Below are 18,501 nucleotides of genomic sequence, written 5' to 3' on the forward strand. Positions count from 1 at the left end.
TCCTATTTCTAGTCCTGTCATACATGCTGTACACATCATCGCGCAAGCTTTCGACGGACTGTTTGTGCATCCGTGTGTGGTCAAGTCCGTTCAGTGGAAAGTACGACGGACTGTCCATCGGATTGTATGACGAACTAAGTATGCCATACAGTCTGCTCGTGTGTACGCGGCATTACCTGACCACTGCGTTTATGTTTCTCAACGTTACCCGACCACTGCGTCTATGCTCCTCAACATTTCCTGACCACTGCGTCTATGCTCCTCAGCATTACCCGACCACTGCGTCTATGCTCCTCAGCATTGCCCCATCAATGGTATCCAAAATGCTGAGAAATCCAGGCAGATACTTATCCATCATCACATATCTTCAGGGAGGTGTGTGATTGGCCCCAAATGTTGGTTTCAAGCCAAAGGGGAGGTCACACCAAGTATTGATTTGCTTTAGATTTTCCTTCTGTTCATTCAACTTTGCATTTTGAAAATTAATAAAAACTGTATTCAATTAAAATATAGATTTTTGAAAGCATTCTTACTTTAAAGCATTTAGTCACACCTGCTTAAAACTTTAAATATAGAAAATATTTTTAATATTGATAATAAAGAAAAAAAAAGTGTTTTTTTGTTTTGTTTTTTGTTTTTTGTTTTTTTTTCGCTTGCAATCTTTTTGGTAAATCTGTTGAAGAAACTGTAACTCCACCTCGGTGCCCAGGACCTTATAGGGAAGTATAGTTTTTTTTTGTATTTTTTTTTTAGCAGGGAACTATTTTTTGATGGTATTAAGTACAGTATTATCGGGAAATATTTTGTTATCTTTTTTCAATAGTATTCCTTGTATGTTGTGTTTTTATTTTGCGAATCATATTTCAAAGATCTGACTAGATGACAAACTGGCTGGAGAATATAAAGCTTTTATTTATTGAGCTTTATTTAATCCTCCAGAATATTCCACAATACGAAAGTCTTGTTTTATTCCTGGGCGGGATTCATGACGGTCGCCATGAATAGAATGCTGTCGGTATTGTGTTCATAGATTATAGAAATGAACGGACGGTTAATATTTATCGCTTCAAATGCCAATCTTCGAAATGTTATCGCTACCACTGCGGCGGCCACTGTCCCTTTTTCATCCACATCTAGGACTGCCTGGTGTACGGCCTAAAATATAATAATATGCATAATAACGTCAGAGTATAATCAGCAAATACAACCCGCACAGTTGTAGTTTATATATATATATATATTATTGACATCGGGGGAATGGGAAATTGCATGTAAAGATCGAGTCCACAAGGTAAGGAAGAGAACCAGAAGGTTGATTAGTTGGAGCTCAATGTAGCGATTAGACTGGCTTGACACATTTCACTGCTCAGCACCCAGTCATGAAACTATAAGCCCCCGTACACACGGTCGGACATTCTGACAACCAAATCTGTTGGATTTTGTCCGAAACTGTTGCATACACACGGTCGGACAAAGTTGTCGGAAAATCCGATCGTTCAGAACGTGATGACGTTATTTTGTTACGACGGGACTATGTTCAGGCTAGTAGCCAATAGCTTTGGTGTAGGAATTTGATCTGAGCATGCATGGAACTTTGTCCGATCGGAATTCTCTACACATGATCGGACAAAGTCCCATCGGACCATGTTGTCGGAAAATTTTATAGCCCTGCTCTAAAACTTTGTTGGTCGGATATTCAGACGGAAACAGTCCGATGGAGCCCACACACGGTCGGATTATCCGACAACACGGTCCGATTGGAAATTTTCCGTCGGAATGTCAGAAAGTGTATACAAGGGCTAAGGCAAGGACATTTTCTGAAAGCAGTAGGCCTGTGTGCAAGATCCTAATTTGGGCCCTTCTACCTGAGAAAAAGAGAGTGCAGGACATGGTTTAAACAGATGCAGAGTTCAGAGGTCAGTAGTAAGTGACGCAGAGTTCAAAGGTCAGTAGTAAGTGACGCAGAGTTCAGAGGTCAGTAGTAAGTGACGCAGAGTTCAGAGGTCAGTAGTAAGTGACGCAGAGTTCAGAGGTCAGTAGTAAGTGATGCAGAGTTCAGAGGTCAGTAGTAAGTAATTCAGAGTTCCGGGGTCAGTAGTACATGGCACAGGGTTTAGAAGTCAGGCGTAAATAAAACAGAGTTCAGGGGTCAGTAGTAAGTGACGCAGAGGTCAGTAGTAAGTGATGCAGAGTTCAGAGGTCAGTAGTAAGTGACGCAGAGTTCAGAGGTCAGTAGTAAGTAATTCAGAGTTCTGGGGTCAGTAGTACATGGCACGGGTTTAGAAGTCAGACGTAAATAAAACAGAGTTCAGAGGTCAGTAGTAAGTGACTCAGAGTTCAGAGGTCAGTAGTAAGTAATTCAGAGTTCCGGGGTCAGTAGTACATGACACGGGGTTTAGAAGTCAGGCGTAAATAAAACAGAGTTCAGGGGTCAGTAGTAAGTGACGCAGAGGTCAGTAGTAAGTGATGCAGAGTTCAGAGGTCAGTAGTAAGTGACGCAGAGTTCAGAGGTCAGTAGTAAGTAATTCAGAGTTCTGGGGTCAGTAGTACATGGCACGGGGTTTAGAAGTCAGACGTAAATAAAACAGAGTTCAGAGGTCAGTAGTAAGTGACGCAGAGTTCAGAGGTCAGTAGTAAGTGACGCAGAGTTCCGGGGTCAGTAGTAAGTAATTCAGAGTTCCGGGGTCAGTAGTACATGGCACAGGGTTTAGAAGTCAGGCGTAAGTAAAACAGAGTTCAGGGGTCAGTAGTAAGTGACACAGAGTTCAGAGGTCAGTAGTAAGTGACGCAGAGTTCCGGGGTCAGTAGTAAGTAATTCAGAGTTCCGGGGTCAGTAGTACATGGCACAGGGTTTAGAAGTCAGTAGTAAGTGACGCAGTGGGGTCCTTTCTCCTTAATTCTTCTTGTAGATCTATTCATTTAGTTGTAGCTGATTAAGCTTCCATTGAGGCCCTGATGGTATTGGGTGAGGCAAACATAAAGGGCCAAGTTTTTTATACTTTTTATATATTTTTTGATCATCTACTTTTCACCCATTTACCCTCGGGCCTTGTGTATTTCCTAATGGTATGTTTCTTATGGCGACCAGTTTGACATGAACGAGCACCTCTTGGATCCTCATGGAAGCCTTATGTTTGATGAATTGCATATTACGAATGTACCTATCTTATGCTAAACCCTATGTTTAATGTATAATGAATCTTTTACAATAAAACTTTTATTGAAATTAACAAAATAAATAATCTAATTTCTTCTAATTTTGGCCAAAATGTATTCTGCTACATGTTGATTTGCGTGAAAGTTCTAGCATCTAAAAACGAAGGTTATTTTTTATATAAGTAATCAGGGATGGCTCGTCCAGCAGGGGTGCCACCCCCCTATACATGCGTCTGGCACCCTAATCTACATTCGGGGCACCGGATGCATGGATGTTAATGGGGGGGGTGTTTTTTTTTTGAAGCACGTGATTAGAGCCAGAGGCTCTAATAGGCTTTAAAAAAGGGTGGGCTCGGGACACAAGCACTGTGCCCCGAGTCCACCCAGTTGTGTGACAATAGCAAATTATTATTCACAATTTTCACACTAAATCTCCTCCCAGCCAATCATGAAGCGGGTCGTGAGACCCCTTTCCCGATTGGCCAAAACGACAAGTGATCCTACTGGACCAGGATGAGGAAAGAGGAGGAGGGAGGAGACACAGGGGGACAAAGCCGGCACCCGGAGGGAAGGACTGCCTGGGAGTAAGTGCAGGGCTCATCAACCGACCAACCTGGGGGGCAAGGGGGGGGGATTGGTGGTTACCCGACCCAAACAAAGGGGGGGGGGGTTTCTGGTTAAAAATGTTTTTAAATATTCAGGTATGAAAATTTGTCATAGAATTGTTGACAAGTTAACCAACCAATAATGATGCTGCCGAAGTTGGTCTTGGCATTGTGAATCAGGGACTTCTATAAAACGAATAAGAAATAACAGTGGGGGGGGGGTGTATTGATTAACCACTTGGAGGCCTTGGGGGAGGGGGTGCACTTTGTGATCGCTGAGACCTTGAGGCTGATCACAGAGCAGGGTAAAGGGCCAATCACAGCAGGCCCTTTACCACGTGATCAGCCGTCAGCCAATGGCATTTGATCATGGAAGTAAACAGAAGCTGGTTACCGGCTTTATATTTTCTTCATGCTGTCAATGTGAAGAAAAGAAGGCGGTCATTAACCCGGCTTCTGTTAGAGGGACATTGGTCCCCTTAGTGCCTACCAGCCAATCAGTGCACACCAGTATCATCTATCAGTGCCCATCAGCACTGCTAAACAGTGCCCACCAGTGCTGCCAATCAGTGATCATCAGTGCCTCCTGAACACTGCACATCAGTACAGCCTATCAGTGCCCACCAGTGCCACCTATCAGTTCCCATCAGTGCCACCCTGTAGTGCAGGCTCATCAGTGCCTCCTAATTAGTGCCCACCACTGACGCCTCATCAGTGCAGCTTCTCAGTGCCCTTCAGTGCAGTTAAATCGTCATCTAAAGTGTAAGACCACTGAAAGCTGAAAATTTGCCTGGTCCAGAAGGGGGTATAAGTACCCAGGAAGCAAGTGGTTAATGTCCAAGGGTCATCCTCCCATCCACTTTATAACACTTCACATACTGTCCTGAAGAAGCGGATGGTCTGTGAAACGCGTAGACAAATACACGTGTATAATAATGATTTGTAATATAAATATCGGGTTTTTATAAGATGTTGTTTTTTTTTGGTTCCATATGTCTAATGGTCATTACTGAAACTCCCGGTTATGTCTTGTTATATATTTTAGTGAATCCGTGACTTTTAGTTGTCTCCCCCCCCCTCCTCCCCTTACGCACAGCACTCCTAGAATTCTTGGGCTTCCAGGCTCCTTAATCTGATTCTTCTACAGTGGTCATCTATGGCCAGACTACCCGCTATCTAATTAGAGGATGGAAGGTCAGGGGTGACACCATATACACCGGCCAAATATACTGCACAAAAAAATAAAGAGAAGGAAAGAATATGCTCTTACCTTTTCAACTTTTAGGCGAACCTCGGAAGTAATTCCAAGGAAGTCGGCCTCGTCGGAGAAGGCAATGTTAATGCCAAATGCCTTCAAAGCCCCCCTTAGGTCTATAGTTGAACTGATAGAGAATTTAGGCACGTAGAGCTCAATGTACCTATAAAGAAAAAAAAAATGGTCTTCATGAAGCCCATACCCACCAATACTGATTGAGACATCAGCCAAAATCATAAAGAGGGGCAACTCCTCCACAAAGCCAAATATACACTTCAACCACTCATGCAGAGACTTTTGAACTTGACAAAAGATTTACGAAGCCATGTATGAAAGGTAACCAATAATAGATAGCAATCTGAAGAAATGGACATCTTCAAGTGAAATCTTCCTTTGCCTTACAAATCTTCAGCATTACCAATATCTATCAGGGAAGGTATGTCTGTGGGACTGCTGGAGTCCGTCGGAGCGCGCTGATGTGCATGCGCAGACTAGAAAGCACCCAACCTTAATCAGGGTCATCGCCAATGCTGGTGCCAATCGGGCTATTTAAACTGGCTTCAGCTTTGATGCATTGCTGTTTGGTCTGCAGCTTGTGTGTGTTGTATCCTGATTCCGTGTGACCTCCGATCTTGATCCGGCTTTCCTCTAACCTGTGTGTACCTGCCCTGACCCTGGCTTGACTTTTTGGATTCTGCTTCTGTCTACAGATTCTGCTTGATTGATCTCCTGGTACTGACTCGGCTTGTGACCCGATTTCCCTGTTGTCTGCCGCATCTATGCCTGATCTGTCCGATCGTTACCGACCCGGCCTGTCTGGCCCTTCATCTTGCTTATCCAGCCTGCTGCATGTCATGGATCTGCAGGGATGTTTCGTGCCTGACTGTCTGCTTACCTCTCTGGTCTGTGTATCAGCTTTAGGGACTGGGCTGTCCTCTCACACCTTCGTGTTTAATCTTTTCTCAGCATGGCTCCACCCCAGCCTCTAACAAGAAATGCTATATAACCCCGCGCACTGCAAGTCAGCCTTGCCGAGCAACAATTATGAGCGATTCTTGCTGTGTGCTCTATGTTTGATTCCGTGTACCGACCTTTGGCGTGTTCTCCTGACCATCCCTGTCTACTTGTCCCCCCCGATCTTGGCTTGTACTCCTGACTATTCCTTGTTCCCCTGGACTGTTGCTTCCTCTCCATCCACCAGAGCTAGCCATGAGCTTGAGCTAGGAGACCCTGGGGGCCACGACCTGGGGTCAGCTGCAGCCTAGACCATCCTCACCATCAGAGGCATGATGAAAACCTGCTGGCCTTGCCGAGCAACAATTATGTGGAGGCTTCCTGAGTGATTCTTGCTGTGTGCTCTATGTTTGATTCCATGTACCGACCTTTGGCGTGTTCTCCTGACCATCCCTGTCTACTTGTCCCCCCCGATCTTGGCTTGTACTCCTGACTATTCCTTGTTGCCCCGGACTGTTGCTTCCTCTCCATCCACCAGAGCTAGCCATGAGCTTAAGCTAGGAGACCCTGGGGGCCACAACCTGGGGTCAGCTACAGCCTAGTCTATCCTCACCATCAGAGGCATGATGAAAACCTGCTGGCTTTTAGACTCCGTGCCCTGGAGAATCTTATGCTCTAGCTCAGGGATCTTCAAACTACGGGCCTCCAGCTGTTGCGAAACTACACGTCCCATGAGGCATTGTAAAACTCTGACATTCACAGACATGACTAGGCATGATGGGAATTGTAGTTCCTGAACAGCTGGAGGGCCATAGTTTGAAGACCCATGCTCTAGCTCCCTGTCCAGGACTGTGGCTGCGACCCTGTGTAGCTGCTTCCCAGAACCATTGACCCTCAGACGTCAGCCGTTGGGTCCACAACCTCCACAATCTAGTCACTTGCCCCCCGCCAGCTGACCTGGCACTACCATCGACCCTCAGACGTCAGCCGTTGGGTCCACAACCTCCACAACCTAGTCACTTGCCCCCCGCCAGCTGACCTGGCACTACCATCGACCCTCAGAGGTCAGCCGTTGGGTCCACAACCTCCACAACCTAGTCACTTGCCCCCCACCAGCTGACCTGGCACTACCATCGACCCTCAGACATCAGCCGTTGGGTCCACAACCTCCACAACCTAGTCACTTGCCCCCCACCAGCTGACCTGGCACTACCATCGACCATCAGAGGTCAGCCGTTGGGTCCACAACCTCCACAACCTAGTCACTTGCCCCCCACCAGCTGACCTGGCACTACCATCGACCCTCAGACGTCAGCCGTTGGGTCCACAACCTCCACAACCTAGTCACTTGCCCCCCACCAGCTGACCTGGCACTACCATCGACCCTCAGACGTCAGCCGTTGGGTCCACAACACTACAGCTTCCAGTCCAGCGAGCCTCCATCCAGTGCCTGCGTCATGCTTATCATCCCAGCCTGTCACCAGCCAAGCATCGTGCCAGCTCATCTGCTACCTACCATACCTACCTGCTGATTGCTGCCATGCAGACTACTGGGCTGATCATAGGCACTCATACCTCGCCGTGCTCCTGTGGCTACAGTATGTGGCTGTATGAGAGGCCTTCCTTTACACGTCAGGTTCACTTACAAGGTACGTGAAAATATCCATGTAGTAAGAGGGATATATATTGAGTGTATTGTTTTAGAAGATATTCTCACTACACTGTTGATAAATCTACAGCTATCAACGTGTATTATAATCCAATTTCTCAATCTCCCTTAGGTTTCCAGGTGAACTTCTCAATTTCAGGTACTCCCTCTCTTCCTCTACCCCTTGCCACCCTCCCTCCCAAATAAATGCCAGAAATCCCTTAATAGCCATATCCCCAATCTTCTACCTTCCTCTCTGCAGAAGGATCCTTCTTCGGGCATCCACATCAGTGCCGGTGTTCTATCAGAATACCGCTACCCATCAGAATAGGTAACAAGAGTGACATTCCGTCATGGCCATCTTGCTACAACCCTGCACTCGGCCGCAGTAAGCCTGCAGTCAGAACGCAGCGGCGGACATCTTTTAACACTCACAAGTCTTGCATTTCACACTTATTTTTACCTTACATAAAGGATTAGCATCAAATGCTTGAAGGACACCGTCACTTGCTGGTTCTTCTTTTTAAGGGCTTTGTTTGGCCATTTTTATTGAAAGAAAGTCCAAGAAACAAAGATATGCCGGCCAGACACGGTTCGAATTTTGAAAGAATTTTCTTTCGAAAATCGTATCTAAGAATTTTCGTATGAATTTCGCACCATTAGTGGAGCTGCAGCAACAGCCGATTTTCGTGCGGAAATCAAATGTGAGGAATCGGACATGTTGGAATTTTTTTGAAAAAGGAACGATATTCTAATCAATGATGGGAGAATCGTGCGAGAAATGTAATAAGAAAAGACAATTAACGGAGAGAAAAGAAGATTCCCGGTCACGAAAATACTTTTCTGTATCAATATGAGGTGAAATTGAAGGCTTGGTCGGCCGAATTTCAAAAATCAATGGTGGCGCCATCGGATCACAAAAAAGAAAAAAATTTCTGATTTTGAACAGAAAATTCGTTCGAAATTCGACCGTGTATGGCCTTCAATAGGTTTCCCTTGCAGGGGTTTCGGCAATCCTTTTCATCAACAAACCTATATTCAGCCTAGTTGGCTCTCACTTGCAGTACTGCTGCTCTGGCCTTACACTCCAGCCCCTTGTCTGTCTCATACAGAGTGTTTCACCGACCACCTTGGTGCACACAGCTAACAGCCTCTTGCTGCACTGGCTCCCCCGTGGAGCCCTCCTGACTCCTGGTACTCAGACTTCCTATCTTCCGGGGTGGAGCCCAGATCCATGGTCAGGTCACTATTAAAAGCCCAGCACACACCTGACCAATCAGTATGCTGGCTGTTCCCAAAATCAGGACCCAGGATTAAGGATTCCATCCCACCCGGATCTCTCAGAAATCCCTGAGCTCCAGGTCCCAAAGTGGACTTTAGAAAACACTGAGGAAACTGAAAGGCCAGTTTCCTCTTCATTTTACTTCCTGGAGCCCCTCAACCCATCTGGTTGAGAATTCTGGGTCACATCCTCCTTCTAGACCCTGGCAGGGCAACGCTCTGCCACACTTATATAGTGAAATACAGTATTTCGAACTCTGTCAGACTCTTTTGATGTTGAATTTTAAAAGCAGCGGTGTTCTGTCAGATTAACAAACCTGTGAGATGAGCCGGCTCGCCGCTGCTTTTAAAATTCAAAATCAAAAAACAGTGTCACAGATTTCAAAATATGTGTATTTTACTATATAAGCTCAGTTTACTAGTAAAATTACCGTATTTATCGGCATATAACAGGCACTTTATTCCCCTTAAAATCAGGGGAAAATCGCGGGTGCGTGTTATACACCAATCCCCCACGATTTTTGAGCCTCTGGGCAGCTTTCAGCCGCCTTCGGCCCTTCTTTGCGGCCGAAAACACCTAACACCTGAAATTCACCTAACACCTCCGACCATGTTCCTCAGTGGTTCTGCTTCTGGGTATGATGATCACTGGCACTCAAGTAGACCAGTCACCTCTCATGCCATCATCCGCTGGAGGTGTCAGAAGAATCCACTGGACAGTCAAAGAAGGTGTCCACTTCACCCGGGTGTTCTATCAGAATAGGTAACGGAAGTGACGTTCCATCACTACACCTCAACAGCTATCTGGCTACACCCTGCACCTTGCCGCAGTAAGCCTGAAGTCAGAAGACGGCAGCGGATATCTTTTGACACCCACCCGAGTCTTGCATTTCACACTTACCGTATTTATAGGCGTATAACACGTGCCGGCGTATAACACGCACCCCCAAGTTTAGGAGGGAAGTTCTCGGCCGCCTTCAGCCGTTCTCATCGGCTTTCGGCTCTTCTTGGCGGCTTTCGGGCCTTCTTGGCGCCTTTCGGCTGCCTTCAGCCCTTCTCGGAGGCCGAAAACTGCAGAGAATGGCCGAGAGCAGCCGAAAGCTGACGAGAAGGGCTGAAAGCCACCGAGAAGGGCCGAAGGCGGGCGAAAGCCGACGAGAACGGCTGAAGGCGGCCGAGAACTTCCCTCCTAAACTTGGGGTGCGTGTTATACGCCGGCGCGTGTTATACACCGATAAATGCGGTAAGTGTGAAATGCAAGACTCGGGTGGGTGTCAAAAGATGTCCGCTGCCGTCTTCTGACTTCAGGCTTACTGCGGCAAGGTGCAGGGTGTAGCCTGATAGATGTCGAGGTGTAGTGATGGAACGTCACTTCCGTTACCTATTCTGATAGAACACCCGGGTGAAGTGGACACCTTCTTTGACTGTCCAGTGGATTCTTCTAAAACCTCCAGTGGATGATGGCATGAGAGGTGACTGGTCTACTTGAGTGCCAGTGATCATCATACCCAGAAGCAGAACCACTGAGGAACATGGTCGGAGGTGTTAGGTGAATATAAAGCAGCTTCAAAAATGATCCCTTAAAAAACAAATCTGGGGACAGGAAAGCATTTGTTTTTCCTGGAGAGGAGATTTAATGCAACTATGTAGTGTGAGCGCCTACTGAAGCAATCCGTTCAAATTGTATCCAATCAAGTAGATTCTTATACTACAAAATAGTTAGTAAATCTAAAGGACATTGGAAAATTTGATTGTAATGTGTGTCGCCAGCTTAAAGAGAACCTGTCAGGAGATAAGCAGGGAGGCTGTAATTTCTGACCTCTCCTCTGACAATGCCAGAGCCATTATATACACTGTACGGCAGGAACTGAGCCTCCCAACCACCTTTTATAGCCATACTCCCCCACTGAGTTAATGTCCACCAAATGTAACCCACCCTAAACTAACTAATATCCAAGAATTACGCAACTATTTTTTGAATTGACTCTATATTGGTTTCTTTGTCACCTTTTCCTTGTTTACCCTTTTCCTCAATCCACCACCACAAAGCACTCCTGCACCTAGTTTGTACTTGGAACTGAACACACGTTGTGACCTCTAATCATCACCATTAGTGCACCACTGTTAAAGGGCCCCAACAATAGCCAGCAGAAGAAACCATCCAGAGACTGACCCTTCTATCTTCCTCAAGTTAACCTAAATGTCACCATCTGTGACCTTTTTGGGGCTGTTAGGCCTAGAGAAGTCTTGCAGGCAGACTTGGACCTAGCATGGTCACCCCAAGTGAACTAATGGTCAGTGTAGTTCCAGGGGTTTAGACGTCTCCACTGTTTAGGCTGCCCTTGTTAAACCTTCATGCTGATCTTCTGGATATACTGAGAGTCACTAACCAGATACACCTGTGCGGATAAGGACCAAATTTATTTTAACTTTACCAGGTTCACCACCAAATCTTGTGCCCTACCAACCTCTGAGCTACATAGCATTAGGGGCTGAGAACATTTTTGACCTAGCAGCTCCCTTACTCTACCTTCTGCTTGCCTTTTTCCTGTCTGCTCTTTGAGTTACAACTAAACATGACAGTGTTTATAGTGCTGATGTTGAGTATTCTTCCTCAAACAAGCTAAATATATACCAGTTTCCCTCATCTAACAGAGAAGAAACTAATACTGCAAGACTTATTTTAACTTCCAGCTGACATATGGCAAGCCAGATAAAAAGATATGTTTTATGTAATTATGTTTTTATGTTTGAATAAACCAATGAAATAAGGGGAGTTTGTATGTATTTGCCCGCAGCTTTTTTCTCTTACTCTGTGCTGAATGATGTCCTCCATCGTTGCATGGTCTTGGCAGAAAATCCTTGCTCTACCTCATGGATCTTGCCCGGCTCGGCCATGGCGATAATCATGGATGCGTTATCCTTGTATGGAAGCTCCACCACTGTACAAGGAAGATCGGTGTCATGGTAAATGTTGTAAAAACCTGTGCGATGCATCATTGGAACATCCACCTCTGTGTCCTCATCAACAAAGAACTTCCCAACGCTTGTACTATCTGGATCAAAAGGTTCCTGCCATTCTCCTAAAAAAAAATATTAACAATTAAAATAAATAATAAAAAAAAATCTCTGATTAATAGGCAAAGTAACTAAAATTGATAAGTAACAAAACTTTATATAATGAAGTGTAATTGATATGTGGAGCTCAGACCAAAAATGCCTTGAGCAGCGGTCACCGGCTCTTGGGCTTCCAATTGACTCAACTCCAAATGCCAAGAACCAGGTTAATCTGCAGAAAGGAACTAAAATAATATTCAAAAACTCCACTATCCAGTATGTAGCAGCAAGGTTTTGATCTGTAAACAACTATTTTTTTGATACTTTTGAACTAAATTAAGCTCCAAATGCTGCTGATCAATATTGGACTGCAGAATCTTTTAAGCTGTGGGATAATGCATAAATAAAAGTGCTATTTTTAGTGCCTTTTTGAAGTCTTTGATGCAGGTTACATGCTTTTTCGTGATTTGCTACACATTAAACTCTGTGGCATTAACTAGATATTCCACATTATCTTTGTTATGTATCTAGGCGCTGGCAATCAGTACCTTTAGAGCAGGGATCTCAAACTGGTGGCCCTCCAGCTGTTGCGGAACTCCAAGTCCCATCATGCCTCTGCCTTTGGGAGTCATGCTTGTAAGTGTCAGCCTTGCAATGCCTCATGGGACTTGTAGTTTTGCAACAGCTGGAGGGCCGCCAGTTTGAGACCCCTGCTTTAGAGAAAGAAAAAAAACAACTTCTAATGCCGCGTACACACGACCAGACTTTTCGAGGGACTAGGTCCGACGGTCTTTCCGACGGACTTTCGGTGGAGTTCCGACTGACTTTCTGAATGAACGGACTTGGCCACACACAATCACAACAAAGTCCGACGGATTTGAACGTGATGACGTATGACCGGACTAGAATAAGGAAGTACATAGCCAGTAGCCAATAGCTGCCCTAGCGTCGTTTTTTGTCCGTCGGACCAGCATACACACGAACGGATTTCTCGGTCCGGCGGGAAAATTTAAAACATGTTCTATTTCTAAAGTCTGCCAGATTTTTGGCAAGCAAAGGTCTGATGGAGCCCACACACGATCGAATTGTCCAACGGACTCGTTCCGTCGGACCTTTGCTGTCAAAATGTCCGGTCGTGTGTACGCGGCATAAGACTGCTAAGGTAGAACAACAGGTCCTGACATCTCTCACTGTTATATGTCTATTAGTGTTGTACACCCTTCTTTGATTGGGCAGCATTGGGCTATGGAGGAGGAGGAGATGCTGCTAAAGAGGATTGTGGGAGATGTAGATCTGGTGTATGGTGATGGCATTACTCTAATGGTACTCTAATGCTGCGTACACACTACCAGACTTTTCAACGGACTTGGTCCAGCGGACAATCTGACGGACTTTGCAGCTGAGGTCCAGCGGACTTTCAAACGAACGGACCAAGTCCGCCAGGAAAGTCTGATCGTGTGTATGTGGCATAAGACTACAGTTCCCAGGAGGCCATGGTATAAGAGAGAGGAGGGGTGGAGAGATTCATAGTGCACTGCCCAGGAAGGCTCAGGGCAGATGGCACCAGGACAGGAAAAAGTACAGACATCCGGGTTAGCATTTCCAGCTGTCTGTGGTCTCTGTTAGGAGCACGGCCTGTGCAGCAGTATCGCCAGCAGTGAGAGGCCATCGGCGCATCTGTCGCCCATTGGTTCCAGCATACTCCAGAGGAATCAAGCGGGTTCACTAGATGTCATCAGCATTATCAGCATCCCTTGTTTGAGTTTGCTGTTGCTCAAGTCATCGATCCATGAGGGCCCCCTTCAACATCGGCATTCAAAGCTGAAGAGCGGGACTGGTGAGAGGTACACTGTATGGCAGAAGCTGAGCCTCCTAACTGTCTTTCATAGCCATACTTTCTCACTGGGTTAATGTCCACCACATGTAACCCACCCTAGACAGACTAATATCCACCAAGGATTACTCTACATTGTTTTTAATGAACTCTATATTAGTTTCTTAAACACCTTTTCCTTGTTTGCCTTTTTCCTCAATCCACCATCACAAAGCACTCCTGCACCTAGTTATACTTGGAACTGAATGCAGGCTGTGACTTCTAATCATTTGTGCACCACCTTTAATGGACCCCAACAATAGCCGGCAGAAGAAACCATCCAGAGACTGCGCATTCTATCGTCCTTAATTTGCCTAAATTTCACCATCTGTGACCTGTAGAGCAGGCAGATGTGGACCTAGCATGGTCACCCAAGTGCACTAGTGGGCAGTTTAGTTCTGGAGGTTTAGACTTGTCTGCTGTTTAAGCTGCCCTTTTTGCTCCTTTGGTGATCATGTTACTGTTTAAACTGACTATTTTAAGCAGCAGACAGCATGGATTCATGAAAGACAGAAGTTGTCAAACAAACCTGATTTCTTTTTATGAGGAGGTAAGTAAAACCTTGGACAGAGGGGTGGCTGTGGATGTGGTATACTCGGATTTTGCAAAAGCGTTTGACACAGTAGTGGTTAATGATTCTTCCTCTGAATAGTGTAAGGTTATCAGTGGAGTACCCCAAGGTTCAGTGCTGGGACCCTTACTTTTTAATATCTTTATAAATTATATCGGGTTTGGGATTAAAAGTAACATTTCCATCTTTGCAGATGACACCGAGCTATGCAGAGGAATAACGTCCTTACAGGATGTCTCCAAATTACAAGCCGATCTCAATGCTCTGTCTAATTGGGCAACTAAGGGGCAGATGAGGTTTAATGTTGATAAATGTAAAGTTCTGCACTTGCGGGCTAAGAATATGCATCATACATACTATGAGGAGTACAACTGGGGGGATCCATAGTGGAGAAGGATCTGGGGGAATCCATGGTGGAGAAGGATCTGGGGGATCCATAGTGGAGAAGGATCTGGGGGGATCCATAGTGGAGAGGGATCTGGGGGGATCCATAGTGGAGAAGGATCTGGGGGGATCCATGGTGGAGAAGGATCTGGGGGGATCCATAGTGGAGAAGGATCTGGGGGGATCCATAGTGGAGAGGGATCTGGGGGGATCCATAGTGGAGAAGGATCTGGGGGGGATCCATAGTGGAGAAGGATCTGGGGGATCCATGGTGGAGAAGGATCTGGGGGGATCCATGGTGGAGAAGGATCTGGGGGATCCATGGTGGAGAAGGATCTGGGGGGGTCCATAGTGGAGAAGGATCTGGGGGATCCATGGTGGAGAAGGATCTGGGTGGATCCATAGTGGAGAAGGATCTGGGGGGATCCATAGTGGAGAAGGATCTGGGGGGATCCATAGCGGAGAAGGATCTGGGGGGATCCATGGTGGAGAAGGATCTGGGGGATCCATAGTGGAGAAGGATCTGGGGGGGATCCATGGTGGAGAAGGATCTGGGGGGATCCATAGTGGAGAAGGATCTGGGGGATCCATAGTGGAGAAGGATCTGGGGGGATCCATAGTGGAGAAGGATCTGGGGGGGTCCATGGTGGAGAAGGATCTGGGGGATCCATGGTGGAGAAGGATCTGGGGGGATCCATAGTGGAGAAGGATCTGGGGGATCCATAGTAGAGAAGGATCTGGGGGATCCATAGTGGAGAAGGATCTGGGGGATCCATAGTGGAGAGGGATCTGGGGGGATCCATAGTGGAGAAGGATCTGGGGGATCCACAGTGGAGAAGGATCTGGGGGATCCATAGTGGAGAAGGATCTGGGGGGATCCATAGTGGAGAAGGATCTGGGGGATCCATGGTGGAGAAGAATCTGGGGGATCCATGGTGGAGAAGGATCTGGGGGTTTTGGTAGATCATAAGCTCAATAATAACATGCAATGCCAAGCTGCGGTTTCCAAAGCGAGCAAAGTCCTTTCTTGTATTAAGAGAGGTATGGACTCCAGAGAGAGAGAGAGAGACATCATCTGTACAAATCATTAGTAAGACCTCATCTGGAATATGCAGTTCAGTTTTGGGCTCCAGTTCTCAAAAAGGATATCGGGGAACTGGAGAAAGTGCGGAGAAAGGCAACCAAACTGATAAGAGGCACGGAGGAGCTCAGCTATGAGGAAAGAGGAACTCAATTTATTCCCTCTTGAGAAGAGGAGATTAAGGGGGGATATGATCTCCATGTATAAATACATAAGGGGTCCATATAGTGAACATGGTGTTGAGTTATACACTTTAAGGTCATCACAGAGGACACGGGGGCACTCTTTACGTCTAGAGAAAAAAGATTTCATCTCCAAATACGGAAAGGTTTCTTCACAGTAAGAGCTGTGAAAATGTAGAATAGACTCCCTGCAGATTCGGTTCTGGCCAGCTCAGTGGATTTCTTTAAGAAGGGCCTGGATTATTTCCTAAATGTACAGAATATAACTTGGTACTAAAATGTATAGGTAAAGTTGATCCGGGGAAAATCCAATTGCCTTTTTTCATTGTGTGACCCGTGTCCTTTTACACTCCCTGGGACTGAATAGTTTCCTATGCTGGTGTCCCCATTGAGATATATTTGTAGATTGCTATCATGTCTCCTCTCAATATATACCTTATATTGTGTCATTAAAGCATCTTCTAATACTACACTTAGGTGGTGCTTCCTTTTTCTACCTTCTCTTGCCTACTACAGAGCCAGCTCTCTGAGGATAGCAGACACCTTTTTTGACCAGCCACGGTACTTACCTGTTTAACCCCTGAACTGCCAGATACTTGCTCAACCATTGAACTGCCATATTCAATGCTATGGACTACTTGCCCAGCCATCTAATACCCCAAGTATTGTATGCACTTGCGTTTTTGCACTTACAGTTACCATTACCTCTTTCTACATCTAAAAGGACACAACATACATACATTTATTATTATTATTATTATTATTATTATAATACACGATTTATATAGCGCCAACAGTTTACGCAGAGCTTTACAATGTATGGGGGTGGGGCAACACAATTACAGTACAATACAAAAGGTACAGGAGGGCTTGTAGAGCTTACATTCTAAAGGGAGGGGGTGGTGGTACAAAAACGTAATAGCTGCAGAGAATGATTTTATGGGGGTGGCTTGGGGACAGTTAGGTGGGTGTGGGATAGGCTTCCCTGAAGGTGGACAGAGTAGGGTTTGATCCGATATACCGTGGCAGGGAGTTCCAGAGGACGGTAGAGGCTCTAGAGAAGTCCTGGAGGTGGACAGGGAAGGGGCTGATCAGACATACTGGGGCAGGGAGTTCTAGAGGATGGGAGAGGCTCTGGAGAAGTCCTGGAGGTGGACAGGGTAGGTGCTGATAGGACATACCCGGGCAGTGAGTTCCAAAGGATGGGAGAGGCTCTGGAGAAGTCCTGGAGGTGGACAGGTAAGGGGCTGATCAGATATACCGGGGCAGGGAGTTCCAGAGGATGGTAGAGGCTCTAGAGAAGTCCTGGAGGTGGACAGGGTAGGGGCTGATTGGATATACCGGGGCAGGGAGTTCCTGAGGATGGGAGAGGCTCTGAAGAAGTCCTGGAGGTGGACAAGGTTGGGTCCGATCGGATATACTGGGGCAGGGAGTTCCAGAGGACGGGAGAGGCTCTGAAGAAGTCCTGGAGGTGGACAGGGTAGGGGCTGATCGGACATATTGGGGAAGGGAGTTCCAGAGGATGGGAGAGGCTCTGGAGAAGGCGAGCATGAGAGGATGTAACAAGGGAGCTAGAGAGCAGGAGGTCCTGGGAGGAGCGGAGGGGACGATATGGGCGATATCATTATATGATATATGGGGTATTATATATGGGGGAAATCATTATAGACACTCATACACATACACATTCACAGGTTGAACCTGATAAACTATTGTCTTTTTTCAGCCTTACCAACTATGTAACTATGTAAGAGAAGGGATCTCACTGCTCCAGGAGCACACATGCAGGCTGTAAACTGTCTCTTTTGCTCGGAAGCCACAGGTGCCGGCTATTACCACTAGCAACAGACGAAAAACAAGCTCTGGACTGCCGCACTTTTCATAAGACCACTTTCTTTTATTGGGAAATCACATCACAGCTCAAACACAGCGAACAAGGAAAAATCGCTGGCGTTTCGCACTAGCTGTAGTGCTTAATCATAGCCTATGATTAACCACTTGAGGACCGCCGTATTGCCATTGTACGTCAGCACAATGGCACAGGCAGGCATAATCACGTACATCTACGTGATTGCCTTCCAGCGGGTGGGGGGTCCCATCGGACCCCCTCCCGCTGGTTACGGCGGTCCGATTCGGTCCAGGAGCGCTCCGTGATGAGGGGATGGCCGTTCGTTTTCGGCCACCCCCTCTGGATCGCTCCTGGCCAATGAGAAGCTTCCTCCCCTGTGTATTGTTTACACAGGAAGGAGGAAGTGATGTCATTCTCCTCGGGGCGGTCTTTTTGACCGGACTACGAGGAGAAGAGTAAAAGTAAGTCTGCACGAACACTACACTGACATGTAGGTACACACAGGCACACAAACCCCCCCCGATCCCCCCCCCCGATCGCCCCCCGATCCCCCCCCCCGCCCCCCCTCCCCCCCCAGTCACAGTGTCACTGATTGCATTGATCAT

At 46.5% G+C, this 18,501-nt stretch overlaps 1 protein-coding gene across 4 annotated transcripts in view; it reads right to left on the reverse strand.

Moving 5' to 3' along the window:
• Positions 1-892: 892 nt before the first annotated feature.
• LOC143956496 (alpha-1-antitrypsin-like protein CM55-MM) overlaps positions 893-18,501 on the reverse strand; it is an 81,333-nt gene continuing 63,724 nt past the window's right edge. For all 4 annotated transcript variants that reach the window (XM_077466694.1, XM_077466690.1, XM_077466693.1 and 1 more), the window contains exons 3-5: positions 11,712-11,982; positions 5,032-5,179; positions 893-1,155 (exon numbers count right to left, since the gene is read on the reverse strand). In XM_077466694.1, the coding sequence (XP_077322820.1) occupies positions 967-1,155; positions 5,032-5,179; positions 11,712-11,982 (608 nt within the window). In that variant the 3' untranslated portion in view covers positions 893-966. The remainder of the gene's footprint in view (positions 1,156-5,031; positions 5,180-11,711; positions 11,983-18,501) is intronic.

The sequence above is a fragment of the Lithobates pipiens genome, unplaced genomic scaffold (assembly GCF_037356315.1).
Source record: "Lithobates pipiens isolate NorthernLeopardFrog02 unplaced genomic scaffold, aLitPip1_a1.2 Scaffold_37, whole genome shotgun sequence".
NCBI lineage: Eukaryota > Metazoa > Chordata > Amphibia > Anura > Ranidae > Lithobates > Lithobates pipiens.